The sequence below is a fragment of the Brachypodium distachyon genome, chromosome 3 (genome assembly GCF_000005505.3).
Source record: "Brachypodium distachyon strain Bd21 chromosome 3, Brachypodium_distachyon_v3.0, whole genome shotgun sequence".
Classification (NCBI taxonomy): Eukaryota; Viridiplantae; Streptophyta; class Magnoliopsida; order Poales; family Poaceae; genus Brachypodium; species Brachypodium distachyon.
The window spans coordinates 55,187,674-55,214,879 of NC_016133.3; the positions used below are offsets into that span (position 1 = coordinate 55,187,674).

The 27,206-nt window shown below is 47.2% G+C and overlaps 5 protein-coding genes across 5 annotated transcripts; 3 read left to right on the top strand and 2 right to left on the bottom strand.

Annotated features, from left to right (window-relative positions):
• The first annotated feature begins 6,517 nt into the window (after positions 1-6,517).
• LOC104584307 lies at positions 6,518-7,932 on the top strand. Its single transcript, XM_010238566.2, has 2 exons — positions 6,518-6,656; positions 6,776-7,932. Exons 1-2 carry the CDS (start codon positions 6,584-6,586, stop codon positions 7,930-7,932), a joined length of 1,230 nt encoding a protein of 409 aa, XP_010236868.1. The 5' UTR covers positions 6,518-6,583.
• Positions 7,933-9,465: 1,533 nt separating this feature from the next.
• LOC106866423 lies at positions 9,466-10,534 on the top strand. The gene is made up of 3 exons (XM_014900588.1): positions 9,466-9,644; positions 9,725-10,054; positions 10,258-10,534. The coding sequence occupies exons 1-3, from the start codon at positions 9,466-9,468 to the stop codon at positions 10,532-10,534; spliced, it is 786 nt and encodes a 261-aa protein (XP_014756074.1).
• Positions 10,535-13,504: 2,970 nt separating this feature from the next.
• LOC100842155 (desumoylating isopeptidase 1) lies at positions 13,505-15,068 on the bottom strand. The gene is made up of 3 exons (XM_003572890.4): positions 14,885-15,068; positions 14,679-14,776; positions 13,505-14,536 (listed from the first exon to the last, which is right to left on the bottom strand). The coding sequence occupies exons 1-3, from the start codon at positions 14,891-14,893 to the stop codon at positions 13,795-13,797; spliced, it is 849 nt and encodes a 282-aa protein (XP_003572938.1). The 5' UTR covers positions 14,894-15,068; the 3' UTR covers positions 13,505-13,794.
• A 961-nt stretch (positions 15,069-16,029) lies between these two features.
• On the bottom strand, positions 16,030-19,303 carry LOC100825208 (protein ECERIFERUM 1). Its single transcript, XM_003570326.2, has 9 exons — positions 19,186-19,303; positions 18,834-19,063; positions 18,261-18,713; positions 17,794-18,175; positions 17,513-17,614; positions 17,056-17,256; positions 16,851-16,952; positions 16,562-16,741; positions 16,030-16,463 (listed from the first exon to the last, which is right to left on the bottom strand). Exons 1-9 carry the CDS (start codon positions 19,243-19,245, stop codon positions 16,284-16,286), a joined length of 1,890 nt encoding a protein of 629 aa, XP_003570374.1. The 5' UTR covers positions 19,246-19,303; the 3' UTR covers positions 16,030-16,283.
• Positions 19,304-26,200: 6,897 nt separating this feature from the next.
• LOC100825515 lies at positions 26,201-27,166 on the top strand. Its single transcript, XM_003570327.4, has 3 exons — positions 26,201-26,413; positions 26,527-26,743; positions 26,853-27,166. The coding sequence occupies exons 1-3, from the start codon at positions 26,355-26,357 to the stop codon at positions 26,994-26,996; spliced, it is 420 nt and encodes a 139-aa protein (XP_003570375.3). The 5' UTR covers positions 26,201-26,354; the 3' UTR covers positions 26,997-27,166.
• The last annotated feature ends 40 nt before the right edge of the window (positions 27,167-27,206 follow it).

A 27,206-nucleotide genomic window follows, 5' to 3' on the forward strand; every position in this document is an offset into this window, starting at 1 on the left:
TCATTAAAATTTGGCCCTGGTCGTGTTCAAATCCTGGGTCCGCCACTGCTCGCTCTGATCCTAATTTTTTGTGAAATAGATTTTGGATTTGAGAATCACCTTTTGAGAGATGGACCTTTTGAAAAACCAGAATGGAAAAGGTAAAACTTACACGGCTTAAATGTACAATACAACACACAAAAAGTGTGACATTTAAAAATTAAGTTTCAGTTGTGTCTGGTGATAACGGTGAGAAAGACATAGTCAACCGTCTTTTTTAGTCGTTTAGTTTTCTTGTCGGCCAAAATGTATCGGGACATTTTATTAAATAAGTGCATTGGGATCTCATAGAGGAGTAGATACGACATGTACAGAATATGTCTGAATTGGTTGAATGTAGATGCAAGATAACGTAGACTATTCTAGCACTATATTGAGCCATTTCCGGAATTTAGCTCGAGGGAGTGTCCACGTTCTACCAGGAAAACTAATCTAACTTGGTTTTAGCGACAAGAAGGAATCCCGACGAAAACTGATTCTTTTTGTAAAACTCCATGCATTGCATTAAGATAAGTGTGGGATGAGAGCATTCAATGGTTTTCTTTCACAGTTTGTATATTCAATTGAAATTAGTTTCCCTCCGTTTCTAAATACATGTCGCTGTTTTAGTTTAAGTTTGCACTAAAACAACGACAAGTATCTAAGAATGGAGGGAGTAGTTGCATGTTCCGTAAATTGTAAATGTGAGTGTTTAGTCCTTACACCCATAATTATACCCTCCGGTAGTCTGGTCAGTCCTCAAAAGAGAAAATAATCAACATATACATGATTATTTGTTGCAACTTTCGGTGTCATGCTTTTTGCTAACAATCCAAAGACCGGGAGAAGTGTCATCAAAAAAATATTTACCGTTAGAAAAAACCGGTTGCTCATAGGAGGCCTTAGAGATAAGGTAGGGTGGGCCTCAGCTACTCTCTCTGCAAAAATACTCGTACCGGTCCACTGCATGCTCCATCTACACAAGAACGAGGAGGCACATGGGAGACCACAGGGAGCAGCAACCGCAGTGAGAAAGAGAGAGAGAGAGAGACGGACAAGGCTGCGGTGGCGCGGGCGGACGGTGGGGCCGTGCAACGCGTTCCCATGGTACAGCTCAGAAATAGCTCACGCGTGCGACCTGCGCCGGTGGATCGGCCTCGCGCGGACGGTGGGGATGAACGGACGATGACGCGCCGTTCGCCGCCGCGCGTGAGTCGCACGAGCCGCCGCCGCCGTCGGGTGGCGGGCCCCGCGCGCCGTTTCTGTTTTGAGGTCGTCGGCGAACGGCACGGCCGGACGGAAGCAAGTGGACTCCTGGTTTTGGTTTGGTTTTCCTTTCCACGTATTGAAATGTCACGTGCTCTGATGCAAATGAACGCGTGAGGGAACGAAGGGAGAACGGGAATTTTTCGGGAGGATCGGGCCGGCGTCCTTGCGTAAACATCTACAGTAGGATGCTCTGTTTTTTCTACTATATGAAGAAGAAGGAAAATGCTCTGTTTTCCTTGACCTTCCAATTTGTGGCTGTTCGTCGGCCGAGCGTTCTCTTCCTTGCCACTTTGTTTTCGTCCTCTCCATCCATTCCATTGCTGCCAACCTTAGTGACGGGAGGCGGCCCTGTTGATTCGTGGAGAAGAGACAAGACAGAAACGTGATTCTAACTCGTGCAGCGTCTTTTCTTTCTTATCAGAAATAGGCATGGGCGGATGGGCCACAGTGCAATGGAAGTAGCACACAAAAATAGCATTTGACTGAGCGTGGGCCAACGTTTTTGTTTGCTTAAAACATAATCATCCTACTCTGGCCCGGCCTAGTTACGCTGTTTCCTCCCGTTTCTTTTCAAGTATGGGCCGGAACCGCAAGCCCTTTGCAAACACGAGCTTTCTACCGCCCCGTTTTTGTTCACATCATGCGGCCGTCAATCGATCTCTCTCTGTTTGCTCTAGCTTCTGGGTTCCGACTCTGACTCTGACACGTCGTTTCTTTCCTGGGAGAAATACGAGTCCCCGACCTTACTTCTGTCCGCACGCACACCTAGGCGGCAGTAGCACGAAGTACGTTTTTTACATCGGAAGTGCTCCGCGTACGTGAATCTGTCGTACGTATAGCAGTGCTCTTTTTACATCCGCGGAGAGCGCCATCGATCTGATCCACTCCGGTCTCCGGCATCGATGCCGCCTGGTCGGTGGTTTCGTGATTAAGCTCTTCTGCCGCCCCGTTTTTTGTTCACAGCATGTTGGATAAAGAAAAATCATACGCTTGCTGTCAAAAATAAATAAATCATACGCATGCTTATTTCGGTTGTGCTCCCTTCGTTTCTTTGCACTAATACCACGACAAGTATTTGGTTTTGTCACTGAATTTGCTAGGTTCGATTCTAATAAATTATAGGCATGCATCATGACAGACCCAAGGTAGCGTTTTAGTCCAAGTAGTACGAGAGAGGATGGGGCTGTTTAGTTTTAGCTCATAAAAGCCTTGCAAAATATTTGTTTGTCAAAAATTTGGTTGAGGATTTCCTTACTCATAAGTTGGCCAACTTTGATAAAAAAAATAACTAGAATTGGTAGTGCTTGTCAAATGGAGTAGTCGGCTTTCATCCAAACAAAAACCAAATTTTAGTCAATGACCAAATTTGGTAAGGTGAAGTTTGGTCACCATGCAAATGTACCCGATGGCACAAGGATATCCCTAATGGCATGGATAGGATATATGAGTATTTTTTTTGGTTGGATGACTTGGGTGAGCCAATTTTCTGTTTCATTAGACTTGCATGATAAAAGATGGGTGGGATAAACTCATTTTCTATCTCATCAAAGGATTAGGGTGTTGCCGCAACCTTTTGCTGGTAAGATATTGTGAGATTAAAATAACACAATATTCACATTACACACAAACAACTAATCTCTCCGTCCCAAAATAAGTTATGTGTATTTGTATAAATTCTTATACAAATCAACGCCACTTATTTCAGGACGGAGTGAGTATATAAATTTCAAACGTCACCTTTGAAACTTTAAAGAATTATTAGTAAGATGCCCGCGCGTTGCGCGCCACAGAAAATAAAAATACACTTCTTACAATTGACTACGTTCCTGATGCTTCGAAATCGGTTCCTTTAAGGTATAAAAAAAATATTGTACTCCCTCTGATCCTAAATTTTTGACTCATGCAAATTTGCTCAAATATGAATATCTATTCTTAAAAAACGTCTAGATACATGTAATATTTCGACAACAATTTAAGATCAGAGGGAGTAGGCAATAGATGATAAGATAAAACGTGCAAGACATACCAGGCTGGATTTTAGCAGCTAAAAAAACCTTACCTTGGTTGAACTATTCAAATGTGAGAACTGTGCGGTAACCTTTTAGGTTTCACATGCCGTCTAATTGGCACCTGGAAGAAGCTATTGACCATACTTATAAATCAGATGTTTTAGCTACTTTGAGTTAGAAGTTTTTCATTTTTCACATTCTATCACATGGGATATAAAAAGATACTAAACGTGATTTTGTTATGCTTTATTGGCAATAAAATACCCTTGTATGAAAGTAATCAAGCAACCAAGTAAAACAATATATTGCAAAGAATAAACTAACACATCAAGGATATTTTAGGCAGCGGTCCACAAACTTGGGTTGACTGCCGGCCATAGTGCCATGTGCAAAAATAGGTACTCCAAATTTTATTCAAACTTGGGTTGACTGCCGGCCATAGTGCCATGTGCAAAAATAGGTACTCCAAATTTTATTCAAACTTGGGTTGACTGCCGGCCATAGTGCCATGTGCAAAAATAGGTACTCCAAATTTTATTTTGTTTCTCGAAGGGCCAGAATTTTTTTATTTTATTGGAATTCCTTTGAGGCAAACCGTCGAACGTTCTAGATTCTGACAAGAACAGAAAAGGAAAATATGTTAATCTTGGTTGTACATAATACCCATTATCATCTCCAACAAATTTGGTGATGAACAAGCAGAATTGTTACTGTAAAACAAGTAGAACTTCTCCTTACTATGCATAACTCTTCATAGCACCTTCCCATTGCAACTCCATGTTAAATGTTTTCACGAGTGATCTTAAAAGAAATATATCTGAGAATGTCGACCGAGTTTAATTAAACTACAGAACTACATGTGAGAAAAATTTGTGTGTTGATATGATCAAATCCGAAACGACGCAGCCTGGCCATGGCCTTAATACCTACTACTAACCAACGATGACTAAGTAAAATTGGCAATGATCTGTACTTAAAATACGTGCTAACCAATGATCAACAAGCTAGCCCGTGATCCGATGATGCCCAAAAAATATATTGATTCCAGTGTTGGGATCGACTACATTTAGAAGAAAAAAGGGGCTAAGTTTTTAACAAATGCGCTATTCTATCTACCATAAACATGACTCCCATGATATCATACATCAGTACAATTCATATGAGTAATCCTTATAGATGGACACAATTATGAAGCAACCCAAGTGAATGAATGATGTTAATTAATCTAACAATCATAGAGGCCCAATAAGCAAAGCAAGAAGCCAAGAACAAACCCAAATTTGCATCACCTGAATAATATCACATATCAACCCTGTATAGTGACACAACCATAGAACTCAGCGCAGTGTGCCGAGATGAAATCAAGTCTGAACCATAGAACTCATGAACCCATCTCAGAAAAAAAACATCATACTGAAGCAACCGATTTGGAATCAAATCTTTTGGGAGGAACCCTACGAGTAGATATTGGTGAACCCTAGAGTTCACCCTCAAATCAAATGTACCAGAGTAGATATCAAAATCTCCCTCAACTCGAAATTGGTACTCCCTCCGATCCTAAATTCTTGACTCAAATTTGCCCAAATATGAATGTATCTATTCTTATAAAGCGTCTTGATACATGTAATATTTCGACAACAATTTAGAATCGGAGGGAGTATAAGATACACCTTAACCTTATCTTCGAAGAAGACCGATCTGTCCCTTTTTAACCTTATCTCCGTCCCCTTTTAAAGATAAGAAGACCGATTCTAAAAATAAAAAAAAGATAAGAAGACCCCTCCAAAGAATTCTCCGCCAAAAAAAACACTACAGCAAAATAACTTTAGAAGAAAGTATAATTTTTTAACTCTCAAATGTATTGCAGTACAGTAGATAAAAATCACACTCAACTCAAAACTGGTATAATTTACGGTATAAATTTGCTAAAACAAGATTACTTAAGCCCTAACACCGTGTTTGGATGTAGATATTGAGGCTTGGAATTAGACATTTGCATTGTATAGGACCCAAATACGAAGATTCAATGTGTTTGGTCGGTCTTGGCATTGGACCCGGGTATTCGAGCTAGATATCGAGCAAGCAGTTCCACGGCAAAATTTGATCGAGCCTAATGTCGAACCAAGTAGCTTGACATTTGCTTGGAATTCAGGAGTTGCATACCATCATAAATTCATTGGCAGAATCAGGGCACCGTAGTTTAAGTTGATTTGGAGAACCAAGATCCCTCCCAAGATTAAGATCACGGCTTGGCTCTCTTGTCTTGGCAGATGTCTCACCGCGGATCGCTTGGTAGTCCGTAATATCCAACATAATCCAACATGTCAGCTTTGTTTCTGCCACCCAGAGAATGCCATCCATATTTTCTCGACTTGCACCTTCTCAAAGCAGGTGTGGAGCCTCTTACAGCCTCTCGCTTTCTCCTTTGATTGCAAGCGCTTCGCTGGCCTGTTCCTTGCTTCTGTGGTGGAGCTCCTTGACTGACTACTCATATCTAATGCCGACAAGGGGGACCTAAACAGGCTGATCATGATCTCTTGGTGGTTCATCTGGATTGAAAGAAATAATCGTGTCTTCCATGCTACCACGATGATCCCCATCAAAATCGCCGATGCAATCTATGATGAAGTGAGGCTTTGCCAAGCTGCCAGTCTTAAGGGTGTCCTAAGACCATAATGGATAAATCTGTTGGTTTCACTCGGTTCGCCCCCCTCCCCTCCCCCGAATTCCTTTCTTCCTTTTTTTTGACCAAAAACAATAGGAGAGGCTCCTACTGTGGTATATTGATGATAATAATAAGTTACAATTTACATATGTATAGGCAGAGACATGTCCCTGTTATTCTAAAAGAGACCTATCAAAACTGCAAATTGGGTAGAGAGGGATTGAGGCACCCCCGGATTCCTTTCTTCTAATTTCTTCTGGTCGCTATGGCCTCTCTGGTCTTTCTCTCATCTTGTTAATTCTTCTAGTCGCTATGGCCTCTCTAGTCGTTTCCTTTCAGTGTATGGGCCCGCGTTTTTGTTCACGCCATGCGGCCGTCCATCGGCCCCCCTTTGGTTGCTCTCCTAGCTTCTCTGCTCACTCTAACTCTGAGTCCCTGACACCGTCTCTGTTTCCAACTCTGAATCGACACGATCTCTTTCCTGGAGGAAAAAGAGTCCCGTCTCCCCGATCTTATTTCTTTCCTCACGCAAGCCTAATCAAGCTGCAGCAGAACCTACGTTCTACATCCACGGAGCGCGTGAAGCGTGATCGATCCGATATTCCGATCCACGCCGGCCGCGATGCCGCCTGGTCGGTGGTTTCGTGATTACGCTCGTGTCCCGGCGCCGGCCGGCTACTTGTCAACTAGAAGCGGTACGTCGATCACGCTTGCCTCGGCCCCTTCGGGCTTTGTTCATCAAGACGGCCAACAATGTCTTTCGTGCAAAAAGGCTGAGTTCATCTGGTTGTGTATTAACTGTGGCTCCGTGCAGGATTCAACAACTTCGGTGGGATGGAAAACTTGGACGTAATCGACACCTGCGTCAACGGCATCCACGAGAAGCGCCGCTCCAAGCGCGAGGCTGGCATCGCGGGGCTCGTGGGCGCGCTCGAGGAGTTCGTGCCCATGGACCGAATCGACTACCGCTGCCTCACCGCCTTGGAAGGCTGCAAGGCCTCTCTGCTCGGCCGGCAGGAGTCCGCCTTGCTCGCCTACCGCGCCATCGGCCTCCTCGCGCTCACCGTCGGTGCCAATCGCGATTGCTCCGAGGAGATCCTCGCCAACGTGCTAGCGCTCCCCGTCTTCTCGAAGCCGAGGTCAATGTCCGGCGGCACCGCCAGGGCCGCCCTCGACTGCCTCGCCGCTGTCACCTTCGCCGCCGCGCGTTGCCCGGAGGACGCGGAGCCGTCGATCAAGATCATCTGGGCCGTGATCAAGCATAATCTGGCCGGGACTAATGCTAGTAACACGGATATTGTCTTGAACGCCGCACTGTCGGCATGGGCGTTGCTGCTCACCACCCTCGGCGGCAATCTGAGGACGCAGCCGCACGCCTGGAAAGAGGCCATGTTCCCGTATGGCGACCTCGTCAAGCTCCTCGACACTGACGACTCCGCCGTCCTGACGGCCGCCGGCGAGGCGCTGGCCGTGTGCGCCGAGCTCAACCTGACGCGGCACGCAACGCCGAAAGACATGCAGGCACTCGAGAGTAAAGTGGCCGACCTCGCAAGCGGCAGCCGAGGCGTGGAGGAAGACTACGATCTGACGGGCGAACAATGTGTCATGTTCCGGCAGATCTCCACCATGGTTAAGGCGAAGCAAGAACAAGGAGATGGCTGGGAGGAGGAGGACTTGATGATGCGGAGGTCGGCGCCGTCGAGCCAGCGTTGCGTGCTCAAGGTTTCCAAGTGGGCGAGGCTGGTCCAGCTCAACTTCCTGAAGCGGTTCCTCGGCAAGGGCTTCGTCAAGCACGCCCGAGACAACCCACTCTTGCAAGAGAACTCGAGCGACGCCGCTGCCGTCGATGAAGTGCCGTCCGGGAAGAGCAAGCAGTGCAGATTTGGAAGAGAAAAGCAGTGGTCCGTGGCCCTCAGGAGAGACCGCATGATTGGTTGGGAAAACAAGAACGCATTCTCCCAACTTCTTTAGCCCGGCAACAAGAACGTACAGATTGTGACTATTTTTGACTTTTCGATTCCGTATTCTACTATCTAGATTGTGTTCTTTTGTCATTGAACTGCTGTGTTCGACAAAAATTTTATTGGCATGCTTATCTCGATTTTATTACATTTATCACTGAACTTGGTAGGTTGAAAATTAGAGGCATGCAGCATGACGGCTGGGATAGCGTTTTAGGCAAGATTTGTCTTGCCAATTTTTTAGCCATGGATTTTGCGGCCCTCATTTCCAACTATTTGGCAAAAATATACGAGAGATGTGGGATGAATCATATTAGCAACCAAAATTATGCAATGGACCAAATAACACAGGCCACCAATTTTTTTAGGCTGGTTGGGAGCACAAATCAAACAACCCCTTAATCCAAACAAGTACAAAGAGGATGTCGACCTTTTGGTTGTACAGATGTAGTGAGAATTGGAGGGGCTTAGGGCGTGTACAACGAGGTGACGTCAGTCTTCTCTTAGCGATGCCACATAGGATAAAATCTGACGTGAAAGAGAGAGAAACGAAAAAAAAGACACAAGCCTTCTCTTAATTAAGAGATGATCTCTTCACGAGAATTATAAGACAAAGATAAGTCAATTTTTCCATTGTACTAGATTTCACCTTTTCTTAGCATTTATTTAGTTAATTTTATTCATCTAAGCATTCATTTTAAGATATAACACTAAGAGATAACCCATTGTACAACATGTTTTGTTGTCTTTTCTAAATGACGTGGAACACCTAAGATAAGACAGTCTTATTAACCATTGTACATGCCCTTGAAGCTTATGACCGGTCGTAATTTCACGTTTTTAATCTTTTTCGTTGACTTGGCGATGAAATAGTGGTTTGACAAACTGCCTTGCCAGAGATGTCTCCCTGACAAGTGATGTTAGAGCATCACCAGCAGACTACCTAAATGTGACTCCCTAAATCTCCATATGGGGACTCCCTACTATAGATTCTCTTCCTAAATTTGCCATCTCCCCAGCAGACTACCCAAATCTCACCCCCTATAATTCATTCATCCATATTTTATTCATATGCTTCAACCGTTTTTGTAAAACATCTATATTTCAAACGACTTGACTTGAAATTATATATTTGAAACGCTTATAATTTAAATCGAATAGTTTTATTTTTATATTCATTTAATTAAATAAACTATAATATTATAATTTCATTCTCAAACGGCTATATTTTGAACGGCTATACCTCCAAACGGCTATATTTTGAACGGCTATATTTTCAAACGGCTATATTCTCAACGGCTATATTTCCAACGGATATATTTCTTAGTCTACATATATGTGGAGCTCTGAAGGCATTGTCCATTCACTCTCTACCACACCTCTCAGTCCATTCACTCTCTACCACACCTCTCAACCTCCTCTCACAAAAATGAGTCGTAGCTTACTTTGGCAATACGTGAGTTCGTCGGAGGAGGAGGAGGAGGAGGAGGAGGAGGATGAGGAGGAGGAGGAGGAGGAGGAGGAGGAGGACGGCCATGAACTAATGGTTGCTACGGTGGCCATAGTTCTCGACGCAAACACGCGGTTCAATGCTCGACGCCGTCGCGGTTCAGTGCCGGGTCGTCAGGTAATTAACCGCGATATCGCAGCTGGGCATGCTAGATTATTCAAAGACTATTTCGCACGGCATCCTGTCTATGGCCCCTCGTATTTTCGCCGAAGGTAAGCAATGCGTACATATGGTTTTTACTTGCATTTATATTGTTCCTCTAGTGTTCAACTAATTACCTTTGTTCTCACAGGTTTCAAATGTCTCGGCCGTTGTTTCTTCGCATAGTGAAAGCTGTGCGGGAACACGATAGCTATTTTGTGAGAAAAAGAAATGCTGCTGGAAAACTTGGGTTATCATCTCTTCAGAAGGCTACCGCAGTGTTCCGAATGTTGACTTATGGTGTAGCAGCAGATGATACAGATGAGTACGTTCGGATTGGAGGAAGTACTGCTTTAGATAGTATGAAAGCATTTGTTAGAGCTATTATTGAAGTTTTCGGAGATGAGTATCTTAGAGCTCCAAATGAAGCCGATACCGCTAGATTGCTTGCAATTGGAGAGAGCAGAGGGTTCCCTGGAATGCTAGGGAGCATCGACTGCATGCATTGGGAGTGGAAAAATTGCCCTTCATCATGGCAAGGTATGTATACTGGCCATGTGCATGAGCCCACAATCATTCTACAAGCTGTTGCTTCACAAGACTTTGGATTTGGCATGCCTTCTTTGGTTTACCTGGCTCTCTTAATGACATCAATGTTCTTCACCGTTCCCCGATCTTTGCAAGGCTAGCAGAAGGGCAAGCTCCAGAAGTTAATTTTACGGTAAATGGTAACAATTATACAATGGGGTACTACCTTGCTGATGGCATATACCCGCAGTGGGCCACATTGGTTAAGACAATACCCTCTCCACTAGGGCAGAAGAATAAATATTTTGCAAAATGTCAAGAAGCACATAGGAAGGATGTGGAACGAGCATTTGGAGTGCTTCAAGCTCGTTTTGCAATTGTTCGTGGACAACATGGGAGAAAAGGTTATTCCATCTCATGCACAGACGGCTGAATTCTCAGACTTCATTCAAAATCATCTTGACATCCGCAACGCACAAGTCCACTCTCAACTAAAGGATGACCTGGTTGAGCACCTGTGGCAAATTTATGGGGCAATGTAGTGTGCAATCTACCTAGTCGTATGTAGTTAGAGTTAGGATCTAAGTCGGAAAGGTTTTGTCCCGAAGAAGGTTACCCTGCTGACTTGATCTATTTAGCATGTACTGTTTTTACATTATGGAGGGGTGTAATATATATTATGTATGGTAATGTATGCAACTATTTTAATGAATTAGTCCATGGACCTCAAATAGTTAATACAACAACATAGTCCATACTCAAATAGTTAATACAACAACATAGTTCATACTCAAATAGTTAAAACAACAACATAGTCCATACTCAAATATTTAATACAACAACATAGTCAAATCGATCTTTTAGATCGTCGGTCAATGATATCATGCCTTATCATCTTGTAGTATTCTTTTTGGTCATCATCCAACGAACTAAGATCCTTGTTCATGATGTCCATTTCCATCTTCCTTTCCTCAAATTCGAACTTCCTTTGCTCCATTGCAAGTGCTCCAACATAACGCTTTTACTTTGATGCCTCTCTTGCATCCTCTCTTGCTTGTCGTGCCGTTTCTCTTGCCATCTCTCTTGCTTGTCTTGATGTTTCTCTTGCCATATCTCTTGCCTCCTCCAACTCTGTCCTCTTTGAAAACATAACATCCAAAGCCATCACAACATTACTATCTTCTAAAGAGGTAACATTTTTACCTCGACGTTGCCGCTCTTTCTTCGCCTTCTTCCCAATGGGTCTCTTCATGTGACCAGCTTTGACCGGAGATGTAGCTTCAAAGTCATCAATATGTATCGCGTCAACTCCAGGAGTAGACATACTTGGACTTGCATTGGAGCTTGACTTCTGCTTTTTATTACTATGAGATGACCTATCAGCTTGAGCTAACCACTTTTGTTCAAAACGCAGCATGTTCCAACAATGCAATAGCACAAACCATTAATTGGTCTTATCTTGTGACTTGAACAATTTGAGAGCATCAACAATCTGCACAAGCGAATATGTCTTAGTATATTTGCAAAAAACATATGAATGAAAATAAACAACTAGGAGAACTACCTTGTCTTGCTCTGTCTTCCCACTTTCGTGCCTATGCATAATTTGTTCGTAACATCCACAAAACCTACCCACTTGTTCTTTCACAACGGACCAACGATGTGATATGGAATTGACATTGCGCTCACTTCCTTGTGGCTTGTGCAATTCATACTCCTCATGAATCCTATTCCAATAAGTTGCATGCTTTTGCTCAGTACCTACTATTGGATCCATACTAGCATGCAACCATGCAGCCACCAACACTTTATCTTCTTTATCAGTGAAGTTTCTTGTCCTCTTGGTGTTTGCTTTTACCGGAGGAGTTACTTGAAATTGCATTACTTGTTCTCCGAATGGACTGTCCAAATTTTGGTCCCAAGCTTCTTGGGTGTATCCTTCACTCAACAAATTTGTGTAGAGACCCATAGGACTCTGGCTGTCCATTGAAACACCCTAAAAAATTATAAGCAATTGAGTCACAATTGAAACAAAGAACGATCGACTATGGCTTTCAATTGCAACACAATAAAAAATTATAAGCAATTGTATGATCTGCTCTCATAAAACAACAACTAAATTGATCTACAATTTGCATCTACATATATGTATAAATCTTCTGCTATTTCTATCTACAACCAATTCTTCTTCCTGCTTTTCTCTCTGCAAAAAATGGGATTCCCCTGCCCAGGTTCGTCCGCCGGTCATCCAACCCCCGGCCCTTCCCCAACACCGCCGGCCATCCAGCCCCCGCCACCCCCCGCCGCCGCCCATCCCGCCCCCTGCCGCCGCCCCTCCCGCCCCAACCTCCCCGCCCATCCCGCCCCGAGCTCCTCCGCCGCCCATCCCGCCCGCCCCCGGCCGCGCTGGCACGCATCCCCCTGCCACCGGCCGCCGCCCGCCCTCTGCCTCGCGTGGATCGACAGCGCCGCCGCACCTGCCGCTCGCCTCTTCACTCGTCGTGCAGGGAGAATGGAAAAGGGAAGGGAAGGGAGGAACGTACCTTGGCGGGAGGAGCGGGAAGAGGACCGATTCCGTTGGCGCAGCAGCGATAGGGACTCCCGATCCGGCAGACGAACCTGGGGGCTCCCGATGGGGATTTGGGGACCGGCTAGGTTTAGGTAGTTGGATGGGTGTTCTTCTGGAGGAGCATTTTTGCTGAAAACCCCCAAATATAACTATAGGGGGTCATTTGAGTAGTCTGCTGCTGATGCTCTTAATGCATCGAATGGTCTTATGTCCTTACACGGTAAAGTGAGCATCTCATGTGTTTTTCAAAACAGCTACAAGGTTAAGATCAGTTTGCTTGTGCAGAATTTCATCTCCTGTGGTCTTGTCATCCATGACATAGATAGATATGCTGACTCCAAAAACTTCTATGAAATGTTTTGTTTTATAACTTGTTTTTGGCTTTTTGCTGTCAGTTTTCGTTCCAACATACTACTAGATCCACTACATCAGTGTGTTCTCTCTAATACTATAAGCTTACAGTTAACATTGATAGAGGAAACAACAGTTTTTAGAATTCTTTCGAGGCCATGGTGCACAGACGGGCTCTGGGATCCATGTAAATTTCACCTGAACAGTGGTGCACAAACGGCACAGAGGCCATGGTTCAATCGGATTGCTTCTGCCCCGACAATCCTTATTATCGCACTTCTGCCTACAAGCCTGATCGGGTCTGAACAGAGAAGAGATAATGCCGGGAGCAAATGCTGGGAGGACGCATCGGCACTCAAGAAGTTCAGGCTGTTGTAATGTTTGTTTCTAAACTTTAATTACTCCTGAGTGGGCAAATTTCTACTTAGATTTAGATTTGGTTGTTACTCCAAGATTTGGCCATTACTGTATAAAGCAGAGAAGTGGGAACATTTGATCTGTGGTTTCTGGCTTAATGCAGTGTCACCAGGGAGCGTTTCCTCCTCCCTGAACATCAAATTTACATACCGCCACAGTCAACTCTACCAACGTGGATGTAATGTAAAAAAGCATTATCAGTGATTCATCGAGTCACAAACTCACAATGTAACATCAAAACAATACAGACAATTAAAGATTATGCCGGTTAAAACACCACAGCGACGTGCCGCAGCCCGCAATGGAAGCAAGCAAATTCGGTTTTAAACTGGAATTCCGCCGTTGTCTCACGGTCACTAGCTCTGCTGCATAGTCGTGGCGTCGCCGTGGCGCTCCATGACGCGGCGCATGGCCAGCGCCGCCGCCTCGCTCGCCCGCAGCGTCCCGCTCGCCATGATCGCCGCGAACTCCTTCATCACTTCCTCCTGCACCTTCCCCCTCGCGTTCCCGAGAGGGTCAGCCGCAGCGGCAGCCTGAGGAGTAGCGGTCTCCTTCTCAGCCTTCTTCTTATCTTCCTGCTTGGAAGAAGAGCCCGTGGCCGCCGCGCTTGAAGGGGCAGCTGTAGCTGCAGGACTCGGAGTTTTACTAGCAGCAGCAGCAGCAGCCGCCGCCGCCGCGGCCGGCTGCGGCGGAGAGACAGAGGCGGGGGTGGGGACGAACTGGGTGGTCTGCGGGGCGGCGTTGTTGCGGAGCGTGGCCTCGAGGTTCTGGATCATGGGCATGATGAGGGGGCCCATGGGGCTGGACATGACCTCGTTGGGGAGGTTGAGGATGTAGTCGGGGATGGCGGCGCCGACGAGGAACTGCGCCGCCTCGTTGCTGAAGTTGTTGCAGTTGTGGCTGAGCAGGCGGTAGGTCTCGGCGGTGTAGCGCGGGGCGATGTCGCGGAGGTAGTCCTCGAACACCTCCTGCGGCAGGTGCGTCACGCCCAGGTCCAGCACGCGCACCGGCCGCCCGTACTGCGTCGCCCCCGCCGCCGTCGACTGGATCCCGCCGCCGAAGAAGTACTCCTTCCCGTACACCACCACGCCCGTGTGCCTGTGTTCAAAACGAATACACACGCCGCCGAGTCAAACAAAAAATCGCGTGTTTTTCCTTCCTGAATCGCTCGCGCACTCGCCGATTTCGCTGTCCGATTCAGAGGAAATCGAATCGAAGATACGGAGAAGGAGCGGCGTACCAGATGGCCTCGATGGGCTTGCCGAGGAAGGAGGTGGAGAGCTGCCGCGCGAGGCCGTTGCTCAGGTCGTACACGTTCAGCGACACCTTGTGCCCCTCCTGCCATCAATCAATCAATCAAACAAAGCAGCGCCAAATCAGATCCAATCCCGCGCGCCGCGAACAAGGAAACAGATCCAGGCGAGGAAGGACCGGACGTGTGCTTACCTCCGCCATTATCGCGCAGGAACCGCCGCAACACTGAACAATTCGAACGACTAGAATCTGGAAGAAGAAGAAGAAGAAGAAGACGCCGCCGGCGGAAAAGGAACAGCAGCACGCGCGGATCTGATTGGAGTTGAACGGACGGAGGCTGAGACGCGAGAAATAAATAAAAGCAAGGAGGTTATTAGTCGATTTTTAGTTTAATAATGCGGGGGACGAAGCTTCTGGAGCGGTTCCGTGGAAGCGACGCGGTCTCGGCTCCCGGCTTGAGGGGGAGGCGTGCGTGTTTCCGAGACCGTCCGATGGGCTGCGATGGACAACGTGGCGCCTGATGGGGAATGCCGGGAGGCTGCTTGGGCTGAAGCTTCCGTGCGTGTCTGGATGGGACGGGGATCTTCTAGAAGGAGCAGTAGGGTTGTTTTGTCCGCCAGTTCGGGCTCGTGTTCGATTCCGGTGCGTGGTTTGTTGCGTGCGTTCCGGTCTGACTCAGAGTCCGACGGCTCTTGCCTTGTTCGGGAATCGTTGAGAAGATGATGACGGAAGCGTGATTCCGGAATGGACGTGACGTCGGGACAGACCTCACCGGATGTCCGAATAATTCGGAGGAAATCAAGGGCATGCTTAGGTGGTCCAGGTCGTTCGAAAAACACAACAAAACATATGGTACAATAAATTATCTCTTAATGTTATATCTTAAAATAAATGATTAGATAAATAAAATTAACTAAATAAATGTTAAGAAAAGGCAAAATCTAGTTCAATGAAAAATTTGTCTTATCTTTGTCTTATCATTCTTGCGAAGGTATCATCTCTTAATTAAGAGAAGATTTGTGTCTTTTCTTAATTTTTCTCTCTTCAGCGTCATATTTTATCCTATGTGGCATCGCTAAGAAAAAGCTGACGTCACCCCATTGTACACACCATAACACGAATATATACGTCCGGCGGAACGATGTACTGAAAATGATGAGATGAGCTCAGAACTCTCGTAAAATCCACCCCAAAAGTTTGATTAAGAGAGTGATTCAAAGCGTGTGTGTACATACTTGTTGTAGTGACGCGTATTCAAAGGGAACCTTCTTCGGTCAAAAAAGGTTTCGGGCCACTGACGTGTTGCGTGCGCGCACACAGAAACTCGAACACAAAGATCACACAATCTATCAATCATCGATTTATTTAGTTCATGAGGTTGACAGATACCCAATTAAGTACACTCGTATATACTTACCACACAACCCAACCCAGACGTTTTGGCTCGACTTGTAAGTCGTACTGACACGGAGAAGAATAGGAGAAGAGCAGTACTTAGCGGCTTAGCGCCTAGCGGCAGAGCGTGCTACTGTATCAGAGAGCCGATCGATCACTGCGGTTTTCATTGATAAATCCAGTTGGCGCCGTCGAGTCAGCCTTGTCTGGCGATGGCAGCGGCGTCATACGGCTTGAACCCGTGCGCGAGGGCGGCGCGCCACGCCTTGTCGACGCCGGTGACCGCGTCGCCGCACTCGTGGCCGTCCCACTTCTCCAGCGCGTGCACGATCCCCGCCGCACGCCACGCGCTCATCACCCGCCTCGGCAGCCAGTTCTGCGTGATGCACACAATATATATGCGCATGACCAATATTCTTAGGACGTGCACACTCTGACAACGATGCAAGTAAGCGAATGAGTTTATCCTGTTACCTCGCAGGCGTGGAGGTTCTCGTACGAGTCCGGGACGACGAGCGCCGGGGTGGAGTGGCACACGCAATCCCCTTGCCGGGCGCTGCGGCTGGGAGGGAACTGGGAGTACGGCACGAAGTGGACGCCGGGCTGGGCTCTCTCCTGGTCACGGCCCGTCAGCCCATCGCCCACCAGCCACACCTGCAAAACCCATTTCGTAATTAAGGCCCAGCCCTGAGTTTCCGCGACTGAACCATCCAGATTCCAAAACGAGAGCAACAAAACTGCAACGGTACCAGAGTACGAGTACCTTGCTGCCGTAGTTGCGAGGCTGCAGGACCAATCGCCTCTGCATCTCCGGCCGCAGCTGGCTCCTCAGAGCATCGTGCAGCTCCTCGTCCACCACTCCAACCTGTTCGTTGATCGAGCGATTAACCAACCGATCAATCAATCGACGGCCGGGGACTACTACTAGTTCTCGAGAACCGATCTCGATTTTGTTCGGGAAGGATTACCTGGAATTCTCGTTCGCACAGGGTCAGAGCCAGCACGGAGACGACCTTGTTTGGCTTCCCAAGCAGGAGCACGTCTTTCGCGCCCTGAGGGATCATGTGGAGCACGGCGGCGACGGCAAGGCTGGTCCCGTCGACGATCTTCGTCTTCAGGCCGGGGTTCCTGATCACGTACAGCTCCCCGTTCCTGTTCAGCTCGTATCCCTGCAATCCCCATGCATGTCAGCAACTTGATTAAAACTGCCGTCACCTTATACCCTAAACAATGGCAATTTTGTTGATTTTTGTGTGTGTATCCTTCAGTCAGTTCAGAAAGAAAAAACTCAGAAGCATTGCATTTACCCCTCGCACCAACTGTCTGTGTCGACTCGCATTGAAGCCCCGTGGAGCAGTAAAAGTATAGCGCCAGTAGTTAATGAAAATGCAATGCATTGAAGAAGGGCTGCAGGGATGTGCTTGCCTGATTCAGGAGGCCCAGCGTCAGCACCGCGGCGCCGCTCGCCTCCGCGTCTGACACCGCCTTCTCGATCAGCCGGCTGACCCCGTAGACATCTGTCGTATACTGCGATAAACACACACACATTGCTCAATCCCAAGACCCAACAGTTAACGCACTGAATGACTATAGTTACTTCTCAGGAATATGCCATCAATTCTTTCACCAACTACTGCACAATTAGTCAATTAATTACTCGAAAGAATCAACGACGACGACCATTGGTTTAGTTTGTTGCTGCTTACCTGGGACGAGTATCTGGGGACGACCCAGGTCTCGGCGTTGAGCTTGCCCATCCTGTTGGCCTCGGACCTGAACGCTTGGCCTCTCCCGAGCGCAGATGCCAGCGCCACGAGCGGGCGCGTCCAGAGCGCGCCCGGCAACGAAGACGAGAACGCGAGCGGCGCCGCGGCGAGGGACGCGAAGCCGAGGCGGAGCTGGAGCACGGACTCCGGCGCGGCCAGGTGCGTCAGGTGCACGACGTCCGGCCTGTCCTCCTCCCTCCCGTGCAGCGTCCTCTCGTACAGGTCGTCGCTCGACTTGTCCATGGTCCCGTACACGTAGTCGTACAGCGGCATGAAGAGCGAGTAGTTGGTCCTGAACTGCGTGTGGTGCAGCGAATGGAACCTGAAATCGATCAGTAGAAATTACGCATCAATCACGCTGCATTTCTTGAAATTTGCTGTGCAGGGGAATTGATGGACGGACTTACGATGGGGTGTACATGAGGAGCTTGAGAGGCGGGAACAGGTCGAAGAGCAACTTGGGGACGAGCTCGAAGTTGCAGTGACCAAGATAGTTCATGAAATCGATGTAGACAAGGTAGCCATTGGCCATGGCGACGGAGGCGGTGCCGGTGGCCATGGTGGAGAGGAGAGGGATGGCGAAGAGGGTGAAGTAGACGGCTTCCTCGGCGAAGGGGTGGATGACGGAGGTGACGGGCTCGGTGACGATGGAGGCGTGGTGGTGCGAGTGGTAGCGGGAGTAGAGGAAATGGTGGTGCAGCGCGCGGTGGAACCAGTAGTAGAGGAACTCCACGGGGCCGACGTGCAGGAGAGCCGTCACCAGCAGGCCCTTGGAGTTCCACCACGGGAGGCCCTGCGTCATGGGGACCGTGGCGTTCACCACGTAGAACAGCAGCGCCGTCAGGATGATCTGGTCGTCCCTGCACACATACATATAGTTCAACATTGTTCAGGCAGAATATTGGCATTGCCATTGAGGAGTCACGACATGCATTGGCAGAGACAAAATGTTGTTGATTCTTTTAAATTTGGTTAATTACCAGTTTCGTTCCCGGTCGACCTGGTCGAAGTCGAGGCTCTTGTTGACGATGCGGTGCTTGGAGCGGGCGGTCTGGTGGCGGGAGACGGAGATCCAGAGCTGGGTGTAGAGCAGGCGGAGGAGCAGCGCCGGGAGCACCAAGAAGCTCAGCAGGTCGCCTTGCGCGCCTCGCCGGCTCGCCGCCACGAAGCTGTACGTGCTGTACGCCGCCCACGGGGCCACCAGCGCGTACTTCATGCAGATTTACACACATTATTGTTTGTCACCCGGAACTAAATGTTCTTGAATGGTTTAGTAAGCAAAAGCGATTAGTATATGAATTAATGGATGCATGCAAATATGCACATATATACCTTGTAGTTTCCGAGGTCGTGCCATGGCCACCGGGTGAGAGGGCCTGGCTTGGAGGCCATACCGATTGATCGAGTTACCACTCCGCTAGCTAGCACCTTGCAAAGTCGCAAATGAGGATGTGGTGGGAGGGAGAGGAGTACCCTCAGATTTTATAGTCCAACGAGAGAAGGATGAGTAAATGAAAGGATCGGCCGGGCCGGGCCGGGCTTGGCTTGCCAACGTCGAGCCTTTTTACTTTAACCGGCACGAGACGTCCCTGCGTATGGCGCGTCCTTCGTCAGAGGCTCAGAGGTCAGAGCGCGGTACATTTCCAGACCTCCATGTGGCGGTAATCAAGCACGGTGTTCACAGAGTTCACGGTGTAGAAAGTAACAGGTGTGCCTGCTATTTACTTCAAATCAAGAGAGTACACGGTATGCAGCATACATCTGTAATACTAGTAACATTTTGTACTAACTTTGTAATCCCTCCGATTCAAAATAAGTATAAGTGTTACAAATTTAGTACAAAGTACCCTAAATTAGTGTCCGGAATTTAGTACAAAGCGTATTTTATACTTAAATTTCTGACACACTTATTATGAATCAAAGGGAGTACAAAATTTATACTAGGTGAACGACATTTTTATAGACCCGAATGAGTACTATTTGCTTTTTTTTAAATCAAGCGAGCCTGAGAGCACTGCTTGGCGTTGGTATGATAAACGCATGACCATGGACACTGTGTGCTTGGGTTTTCCTGGCCCGAACGAGGTAAAAACCAAGACAAATTTGAATCAAGAATTTAGAACCAGAGACAAACTAATTTCTTATTTTTCGTTTATACAGTACATTCCTTATAAAAAACATGAGTCAAGTACAGCTCCTGGGCAGATAGGTTTACTACCATGCATATGTCCCCGCCGTCGCACTTGATTGGAATTCTGTTTTTCCTTTGGTGTAGCAGTGTGACTAGATAACTTCGCCGCCATAGTCTAGTCAGCAAACATACTTTAGCTTTTGCTTTGATTTTTTTTTACGTAAAAGAAAAACTATAAAAAAACATGTAGTGTGCAAGGTTTTTGAAAAATGTTTACATGTATCGAATCAAATTTATTACCATCAAAAGATATTTCTGTAAACTTTGTTCGAAAATCTCAGTTCACACTTGATAGCAGACATGCATGACAACTTTTAGCAAAAGCACTATATTTTCTGTAAGCTAGGACCAAAATAATAATCTATAATAATGGTTATGCAAGCAGTCTTTTTCTTTTGTCTGCACGTGATTAACCACAGGTCGCGCTACTCGCTAACGGTCCGGCCAGCTAGCAGTACTGTACGCAAGAAGAGAGAGAAATCTTTTAATGTTTCTGTCGGGTGTTCCCTTTGCTTGTAAATACTTTAAATTTCTGACCACATGTATACACAAAATATTACTAGTGTCATTCGGATTGCCATGGGCAATGTTTTGATTAAATGTTTTTTCATCAGCTAGTGTTTGCTAACGTGCATAAAAAAACTAAACGATTTTTGCTATTTCTAAGGCGACTTTGAAAAATAACTACTAAGCCAATGCTAAAAACCACCTGATATAATTATTGAGATTCGTAAGATTCGTGGCTGTATAAAAATTAAGAATATAATAATTGGAAAACTAGATTGTCGATTGAAAAATAATTATTTTAAATTGACCGGACAATAGACACTTACATTAAACTAGACTAGATTGGAGAAAGTATGTTGAAGAAACGTGTTTGTATCTAACACGATTAGCAAGTACGAGTCGACATGGTAGTTGGGAGTTGTGCATGCATCCTTTTCATCTTGGGTTCTGCCATGACAAATCGAGTACCGTACGTTGCATATGCCGATATGCGAACGACGGACTAATAAACTCACTGCATGAGCACATCGATCACATGCATGCATCCCTTCTCTTCGTCCGTATGTTTTGGTTGAGAGCGCCAGCTCAATAAGCTACAGTGATAGACACCTTGCAAACCTAAGATTGACAGTGATGAGATCAGATCGATGGAGCGCCATGCTGATACACGTACGTACGTAAGCACGCTGACTGACCCGATCGACGACAGCGACGACGAAGCGCACTTACGGCGAAACTCGTTGATTTATACTACTGTGACAAGGATCGACCAGGGAAGTATACGGTGAGCTCTGTTATTTACTCCCTCTGATTCTAAATTTTTGATTCAGATTTGTTCAATTATGGATGTATCTATTCTTAAAAAAGTCTAGATATATGTAATATTTCGACAACAATTTAGAATCGGAGGGAGTATTTATTTTTCAAAAATGGGGAGACCCATCGACGGCCGGTTTCGATTTATCAGAAACCAGCAGATTTTCGTAAAAAAAAGAAACCAGCAGATCGAAAGAGAAGGGACCGGGGCTAGCTTTTGAGTTTAATTTGACTCCATACACGGAGTACTATGCTCCAGACTCCAGTGAAAGAGTACTCTGTAATTTCCGAAAAGAGATACTCCTTGTGTCTCTCCAAAAAGATAATACTCCTTTAACCTCTGTAAAGGAGTACTATATATCAGCAGCCAACTGGGAGCTCGTGACCTTGTTGCATGCATACGATTAATTAACCACCTCTGTAAAGAGAAGATTAATTGTGTACGTAGTACGTACGTGTGTCCAAAAAGATACATATGAAGTGCAAAGTCGGGCCTGTGACCTTGTCGAATACGCAGACAAGTAAGGCGATTGCAGACGCATGCATGCATGTGATCGAGGCCAAAGATGCACTGAGCCACACATATAATTAATTATTTGCACATTCAATTCGTCTATCTTTTCTCTTTTATATAAAACGTGATGAGACAATTGAAGGGCACACTTTTTTTCTTCTCTTCAGATCGATAGATAGATAAGATTCACTACTTAACCCATACGTAAACGTACTAATGCATCTCGGTCGGCCCATCTATCGCGTGCAAAGAAATTAAAGAAGGCCCTCTAATTAAACACACGCACCTGAGTCACTCATAATCAGCATAGCATGTATATGCACCATTGCACATGCAATATAGATAATAGATATCATCGACATCAAGATAATTTTATACATAAGTGTTACGAAATTCGGCGGATGTACGATCAAGGATGACACCGAAGCACGATATTTGTTAACAAGATTCGGTCGAATCCTAAATCATCGGGGCAGGACTACGGGCGCTCCTCCCGCATATGACCGCAATATGGGCGATCCTGGGGTCGGCACAAGCCGCTGGCTCCCCCTGCGGGCCTATTGCTATCCCGCGGTGTCTTTATATATATATATTAGGCCCGGGTTACACGTGTTCGACTCAAACTTCTAACCCTCCGTTAATTACAAGTACAACTGTAACACTATTCGTACACATGTTCAACACATATCTCAACAGCAAGTGTCCAAAAAATGAGGAGTCATGTGAGAAGCCTGGCTACTAGCTAGAGCTTGTGACCTTGTCGAATACGTAACCAAGTAAGGCGATTGCAGACGCACGCATGCATACATATGTGATGGAGGCCAACCACGCACGCAACGAGCCACACATAATTGGCCTTTCTTTTCTCTCTATAAACATGATGAGACAAAGGAGGCACACTTTTTCTCCGCAGGTCGATAGACAGGACATTCCGGCCGACCCATCAATCGCGTGCCCAGCAAAAAGAGGTCCTCCAAACACCTGAGTCATTGACAAGCAACACAGCATATGCAGTAATATATAATGCACAATATAGATGTCATCGATATGTTATCGAGCTCTGGTACTAGCTAGACCGAGAACTCTATAATGCAGGATGCCACGTCAGTACTAGTATATACTCAATCTTACTAGGTCCTGCTCACACATGCACATGCATGATGCAATCAATCTTCCCCCCGGGACGGCTGGCCGCAATCCTTTCTGCATGTGATTAACCATAACTCGTTCGATTCCTGCTCAGGCCATCTCCAACGGTGGTTGGTGCTTATATTTTTCTCTTCATTTTCTAATATATTTTTATTTTTGCTATTCTTTTTGAAGGATCCACATGTTATTTTTTGGTACCCGTGCAGTAGAGATTACTTGTTCAAGTAAACAAGTAACCACTACTTACTTATGATATGCATCTCTCCTTCACATTGGCTAGTACATTCTTGGTACCCGTGTGGTAGCCCTTGTTGAAGATGCCCGCATGCAGCTTATGCATGCTAGCTAGCCAGCCATTGTATACGTACGTACAGTGTATGTATAGCTAGGTTAATGATAGTTGGACGCGCGGATTTATTGTACTGTACTGTACGTACATTTTGGGGGCATCGATCGATCAGCTGGCAGTAATAGGACGATCCTTTTTCGTGCTCTCGTACTATACTGCATGCATATATACCTACGTACTGGAGTTAGGCAGCTAGCCGTCCAGAAGGTGGATGGTCGTTGGACTCCATGAATAGCAACGTTTTCTTTTATATACTTTGCAGTTTATCGAGTTCCTAATTGATTTGGGTTCAGTCGTTCAGACACTCCGATCGAGCTGTGTGTGAATTACTCCTACTAAAATGTGAATGAGCAAAAAAGGCTGGCGCAGATCAGATCGATCAATTAATCTCCTTATCGAAACTCCATCTGTTGATCGAGCTCCAGCTCGAGCTGAGAGATGAGAGCACGCTGCATGCATGCATATACTATTGACAGTTAGATATGAGAGCCAGCTCGACCTGCATGCATGCAAAAGTAAACTTTACCCCGGTATCGATCGATCTCTCACACGCTTAGTTGGTTGGTTAGTGCGTGGTGGTGGTTGAGAGGGGGTACATGTGGATTTAGTGCTATACGGAGTACGTACCACTACGTTTCACTTTCACGCTTGGAGTATATTGCCAATCGCTTGCGGGCTCCTCTTTATTTGTTGGGTGTGCATGCATGCACGGGTCGTTGACGTACGCTGACCGGCGCCCGACCGGAGAGTCCAGCTAGCTAGCGCAGCTGGTCTTTGCTTTTCACACCTTCCGTTGGCGGCAAACTGGTCTTCGATCGGGCCCGGTCTTGATTAATTGATATGGTACTAGCCAGCACTGCAGCACCATGCATCTTTCCCGGTTCCCATTTACCTTCGAGATTCAGTTTGTGATGCATTTTGTATTTGTTGGCTGCCTAGCAACGTACGTACTGCCGTTACTGGGATCGTGATGCACGACGGCACGATGCTAGCACGGCCATATTGAGCAGGAGCTTTTACTGTTCATCCCTGCATGCGTACAATGAAATAATGAATCAGAGAAAATGTACACCAGTACGCATCGCGTTCAGATGCATGGTCAGGACTCAAGCTTAAGCTAAAGCTACACTCTACTCTCATGAGTACGCACGTGAGTAGTGCACGGTCCCGGTGTTCGTTGACGTCGCCAGCCAGCTGTCGATGGGTCGTCGCTGCTCGATCGACAAGCAAAATTAAATCTCTGGATTTCTTTGCTCGTGGGCGGTGGGCCCATATGCCCGATTGGGCCGAGGCCATGGCACCCACGAAGAACCGCGGGCCTAGCTTCTCTTTTTTTTTTTTTGAGGGGTACCACGGGCCTAGCTGGGTCCTGAGCATTGACCCGGCCTGCGAATTTGGCTGGCTAGCTCTGACCTCGATCTGAGCCCTGGTACCGGGAGGGGAAATGCATGGCAGTTGCACGGCTCCATTTCAGAGCGGTCCAGCTAGGCGGCAACAGCTAGCCGGCGGTGGGGCAGGCGCCGCCGCTGGCTGTAGACAATGGGCGGGCGGCTTTGCTTTTCTGTGGGTGGTGGTGGGCCAATGCGCGTCCGAAACGCGCGCCCGGTTTCGCTCGCACAGATATGGTGGTCTGGATCACTGGATGGGTCGTTAATTTTCCTCCTCGATCCCTCCGCTTGATTGCGTGGATCGATTCCCTTTTAGTTACTGCACTCTGCATACAGGTGATGCATGGTCAGGAAGAATACAAATAAAGTCCGTGCACCGTGCACCGTGCAGTGAACGGAAATACGGTCTGCTGCTCCATTTGCTCCATGCTCAATGACAGAGCCAGCGTGACAAGACTACGTGGGAACAACTTCTCGAGCCTGTGGAAGCACACGAGCAGGGAAAGGATGCCACGAGTCAGGGCCTGTTTGGTTGGAGGCCTCAGTCACAGTGGAATTTGAGATGGTTGTCTTTCTTGCCTGGTCAGGCTAGATTGGCCTGTAAATGTTTGGTTGAAGACCTGACCTGGTGAAGCATCAAGCAGTAAAGTAGTACATGGTTGGTCATTTACTATTGTTTTATTCTATAAAAAGCACCAAGTGGATTCCGTTAGTGCTAGGCAGCAGCTGGGGCACGTCCAGCCGCTCAAAATCGGAAGCCTCGTGCCGTCGTGCGTGCCTGGCAGGCTAATCACAACAAGGAGAAGGCCAGTCCAGGCTACTAGTTTCTTTCCCATGACAACAAGTTCTCTCAGGGACTTCTCCGGCCAGGCACGGTGCTCTCAGGGAAGCATCCAAACACCCGCTTAGTACTAATCGCGAACAAGGCCGAAAGTTACATACTCGGCCCGTTATCTCGCCAATATTTGGCCCTAAACCGGCCTGTTTCACGTCCTTTGGGCTTTTGGCGTCGCACTAACAATAAGCCCCATAGCGCATGAGCGTGGGGACTGGGGGAATCAGGTTGGTGACAGGGAATCAGCGCAGGGGCTCTCTCTCTCTCAAAAAAAAAAGGGAATCAGCGCAGGCTATGTGTCCTCCTTTTCAACACAGAGTATATCAACCCCTCAAAAATAAATAAAAAACCACAGAGTATATCGAACATGTACTCAGCTCATACTCGTTAACTAACGAATCGAAACCAACGAGCCGTTTTAGATCGTTATAATACTAACCCAAAGTGGATCACACATACAAATCAAACCGCCTGTATACAGAAACTTGAATCCTCTGATTTTCCTTTGAAATCAAAGACGTCCTGAATTTGTGTCTGGTTTCAGCAACACTGAGCTTAAAGCCACAACGACGGGCGGGCCTTTTTTGGCGATGCTCCAGAAGCCCGACCGCTTCGACAGCTCCGGTTCACCAACACCCAATCCAGAATCCAACGCGACACAATCCCCCCTTATCTGCAGTCCGAGTTGCAGTGCAGCAGCGCCTCCTCGAGCCGGAGCCACACGTAACAGACGTAGGAGTGCTTGCGTTGCAATGGCCGCGCCGCCGACGGGGCCGATCGCCTGCCCGGTCTACCCGTGGCCCAGCGACGGGTGAGAAAGCAGATCGATCGAACAACAACCACTGCACCGTCGAGGGACATGTAACATGTTTACCACGGTGCAGTTTTTTCTTCTTTTTCTGAAAAACTCTCGTGCTTGTGCAGGGCGGCACAAGGAAGGAAGAAGCTGTTCATGCAGAGCGACTGCGCCGCGTGCCACTCCGCGCTCCCTTACGCCGGCCTCCGAGAGGCCACGGCGTCGGCGGATGTGCGAGCTCAGGAAGCCAACATCGTCATTGCCGCCGCCGCGGAGGTGGCGCAGCCGCAGCCGAGGCACCTCCACGGCGGCCCGCCTCCTGACCTCGCCGCCCTCGTCACAAGAGTAAGGAACACACACATTAGCTCGCTGTCTGTCTCGTTATGCTCGTTGCCGCAGAAACTATCTTTTCACACTTTGTTTTGTGCCATATTTTCTGTTGTGCGTCCAAAAGATCCAGGGCTCCACCGGCGGCGAGGTCGCCAAGACGACGATGATGGCCGGCGGCACGGCCGTGTGCGAGGAGCTGAAGAAGAAGATCACGGCGCCGCTGAGCCCCGTCTGGCTGCACTACACCAGGACTTTCCAGGCAGCTTGATCCACCCATCCGGCCCAAGCTTGCCTGTTTCTGTTCTAGTAAGCTCGTGTACTAGTACTACTTCAGCTGTCACATGTAAAAATACTCAAACCATGAACTGTACCGAAATAATAAATCACTAGCATATCCCATTTGAAATGGGGCAAGTTCCTGCGAGATGTTTCATGCTATATTCCAGCATTTCATACACACGACTGCTTAGCCTTCTCT

Excerpts from the sequence above, each read along its gene's own strand:
- LOC104584307 (XM_010238566.2), top strand. The coding sequence starts at position 6,584 with ATGCCGCCTGGTCGGTGGTTTCGTGATTACGCTCGTGTCCCGGCGCCG. Across the intron at positions 6,657-6,775 it reads CTACTTGTCAACTAGAAGCG|GATTCAACAACTTCGGTGGG; the intron begins GTACGTCGATCA and ends GGCTCCGTGCAG.
- LOC106866423 (XM_014900588.1), top strand. The coding sequence starts at position 9,466 with ATGGTTGCTACGGTGGCCATAGTTCTCGACGCAAACACGCGGTTCAAT. Across the intron at positions 9,645-9,724 it reads CCCTCGTATTTTCGCCGAAG|GTTTCAAATGTCTCGGCCGT; the intron begins GTAAGCAATGCG and ends TTGTTCTCACAG. Across the intron at positions 10,055-10,257 it reads AGCAGAGGGTTCCCTGGAAT|GCTAGCAGAAGGGCAAGCTC; the intron begins GCTAGGGAGCAT and ends GATCTTTGCAAG.
- LOC100842155 (XM_003572890.4), bottom strand. Across the intron at positions 14,537-14,678 it reads AAGCCCATCGAGGCCATCTG|GCACACGGGCGTGGTGGTGT; the intron begins GTACGCCGCTCC and ends TTTTGAACACAG.
- LOC100825208 (XM_003570326.2), bottom strand. The coding sequence starts at position 19,245 with ATGGCCTCCAAGCCAGGCCCTCTCACCCGGTGGCCATGGCACGACCTC. Across the intron at positions 17,615-17,793 it reads TCCCCAGATACTCGTCCCAG|TATACGACAGATGTCTACGG; the intron begins GTAAGCAGCAAC and ends TGTTTATCGCAG. Across the intron at positions 16,464-16,561 it reads AGAACCTCCACGCCTGCGAG|AACTGGCTGCCGAGGCGGGT; the intron begins GTAACAGGATAA and ends TGCATCACGCAG.
- LOC100825515 (XM_003570327.4), top strand. The coding sequence starts at position 26,355 with ATGGCCGCGCCGCCGACGGGGCCGATCGCCTGCCCGGTCTACCCGTGG. Across the intron at positions 26,414-26,526 it reads TACCCGTGGCCCAGCGACGG|GGCGGCACAAGGAAGGAAGA; the intron begins GTGAGAAAGCAG and ends GTGCTTGTGCAG. Across the intron at positions 26,744-26,852 it reads TCGCCGCCCTCGTCACAAGA|ATCCAGGGCTCCACCGGCGG; the intron begins GTAAGGAACACA and ends TGCGTCCAAAAG.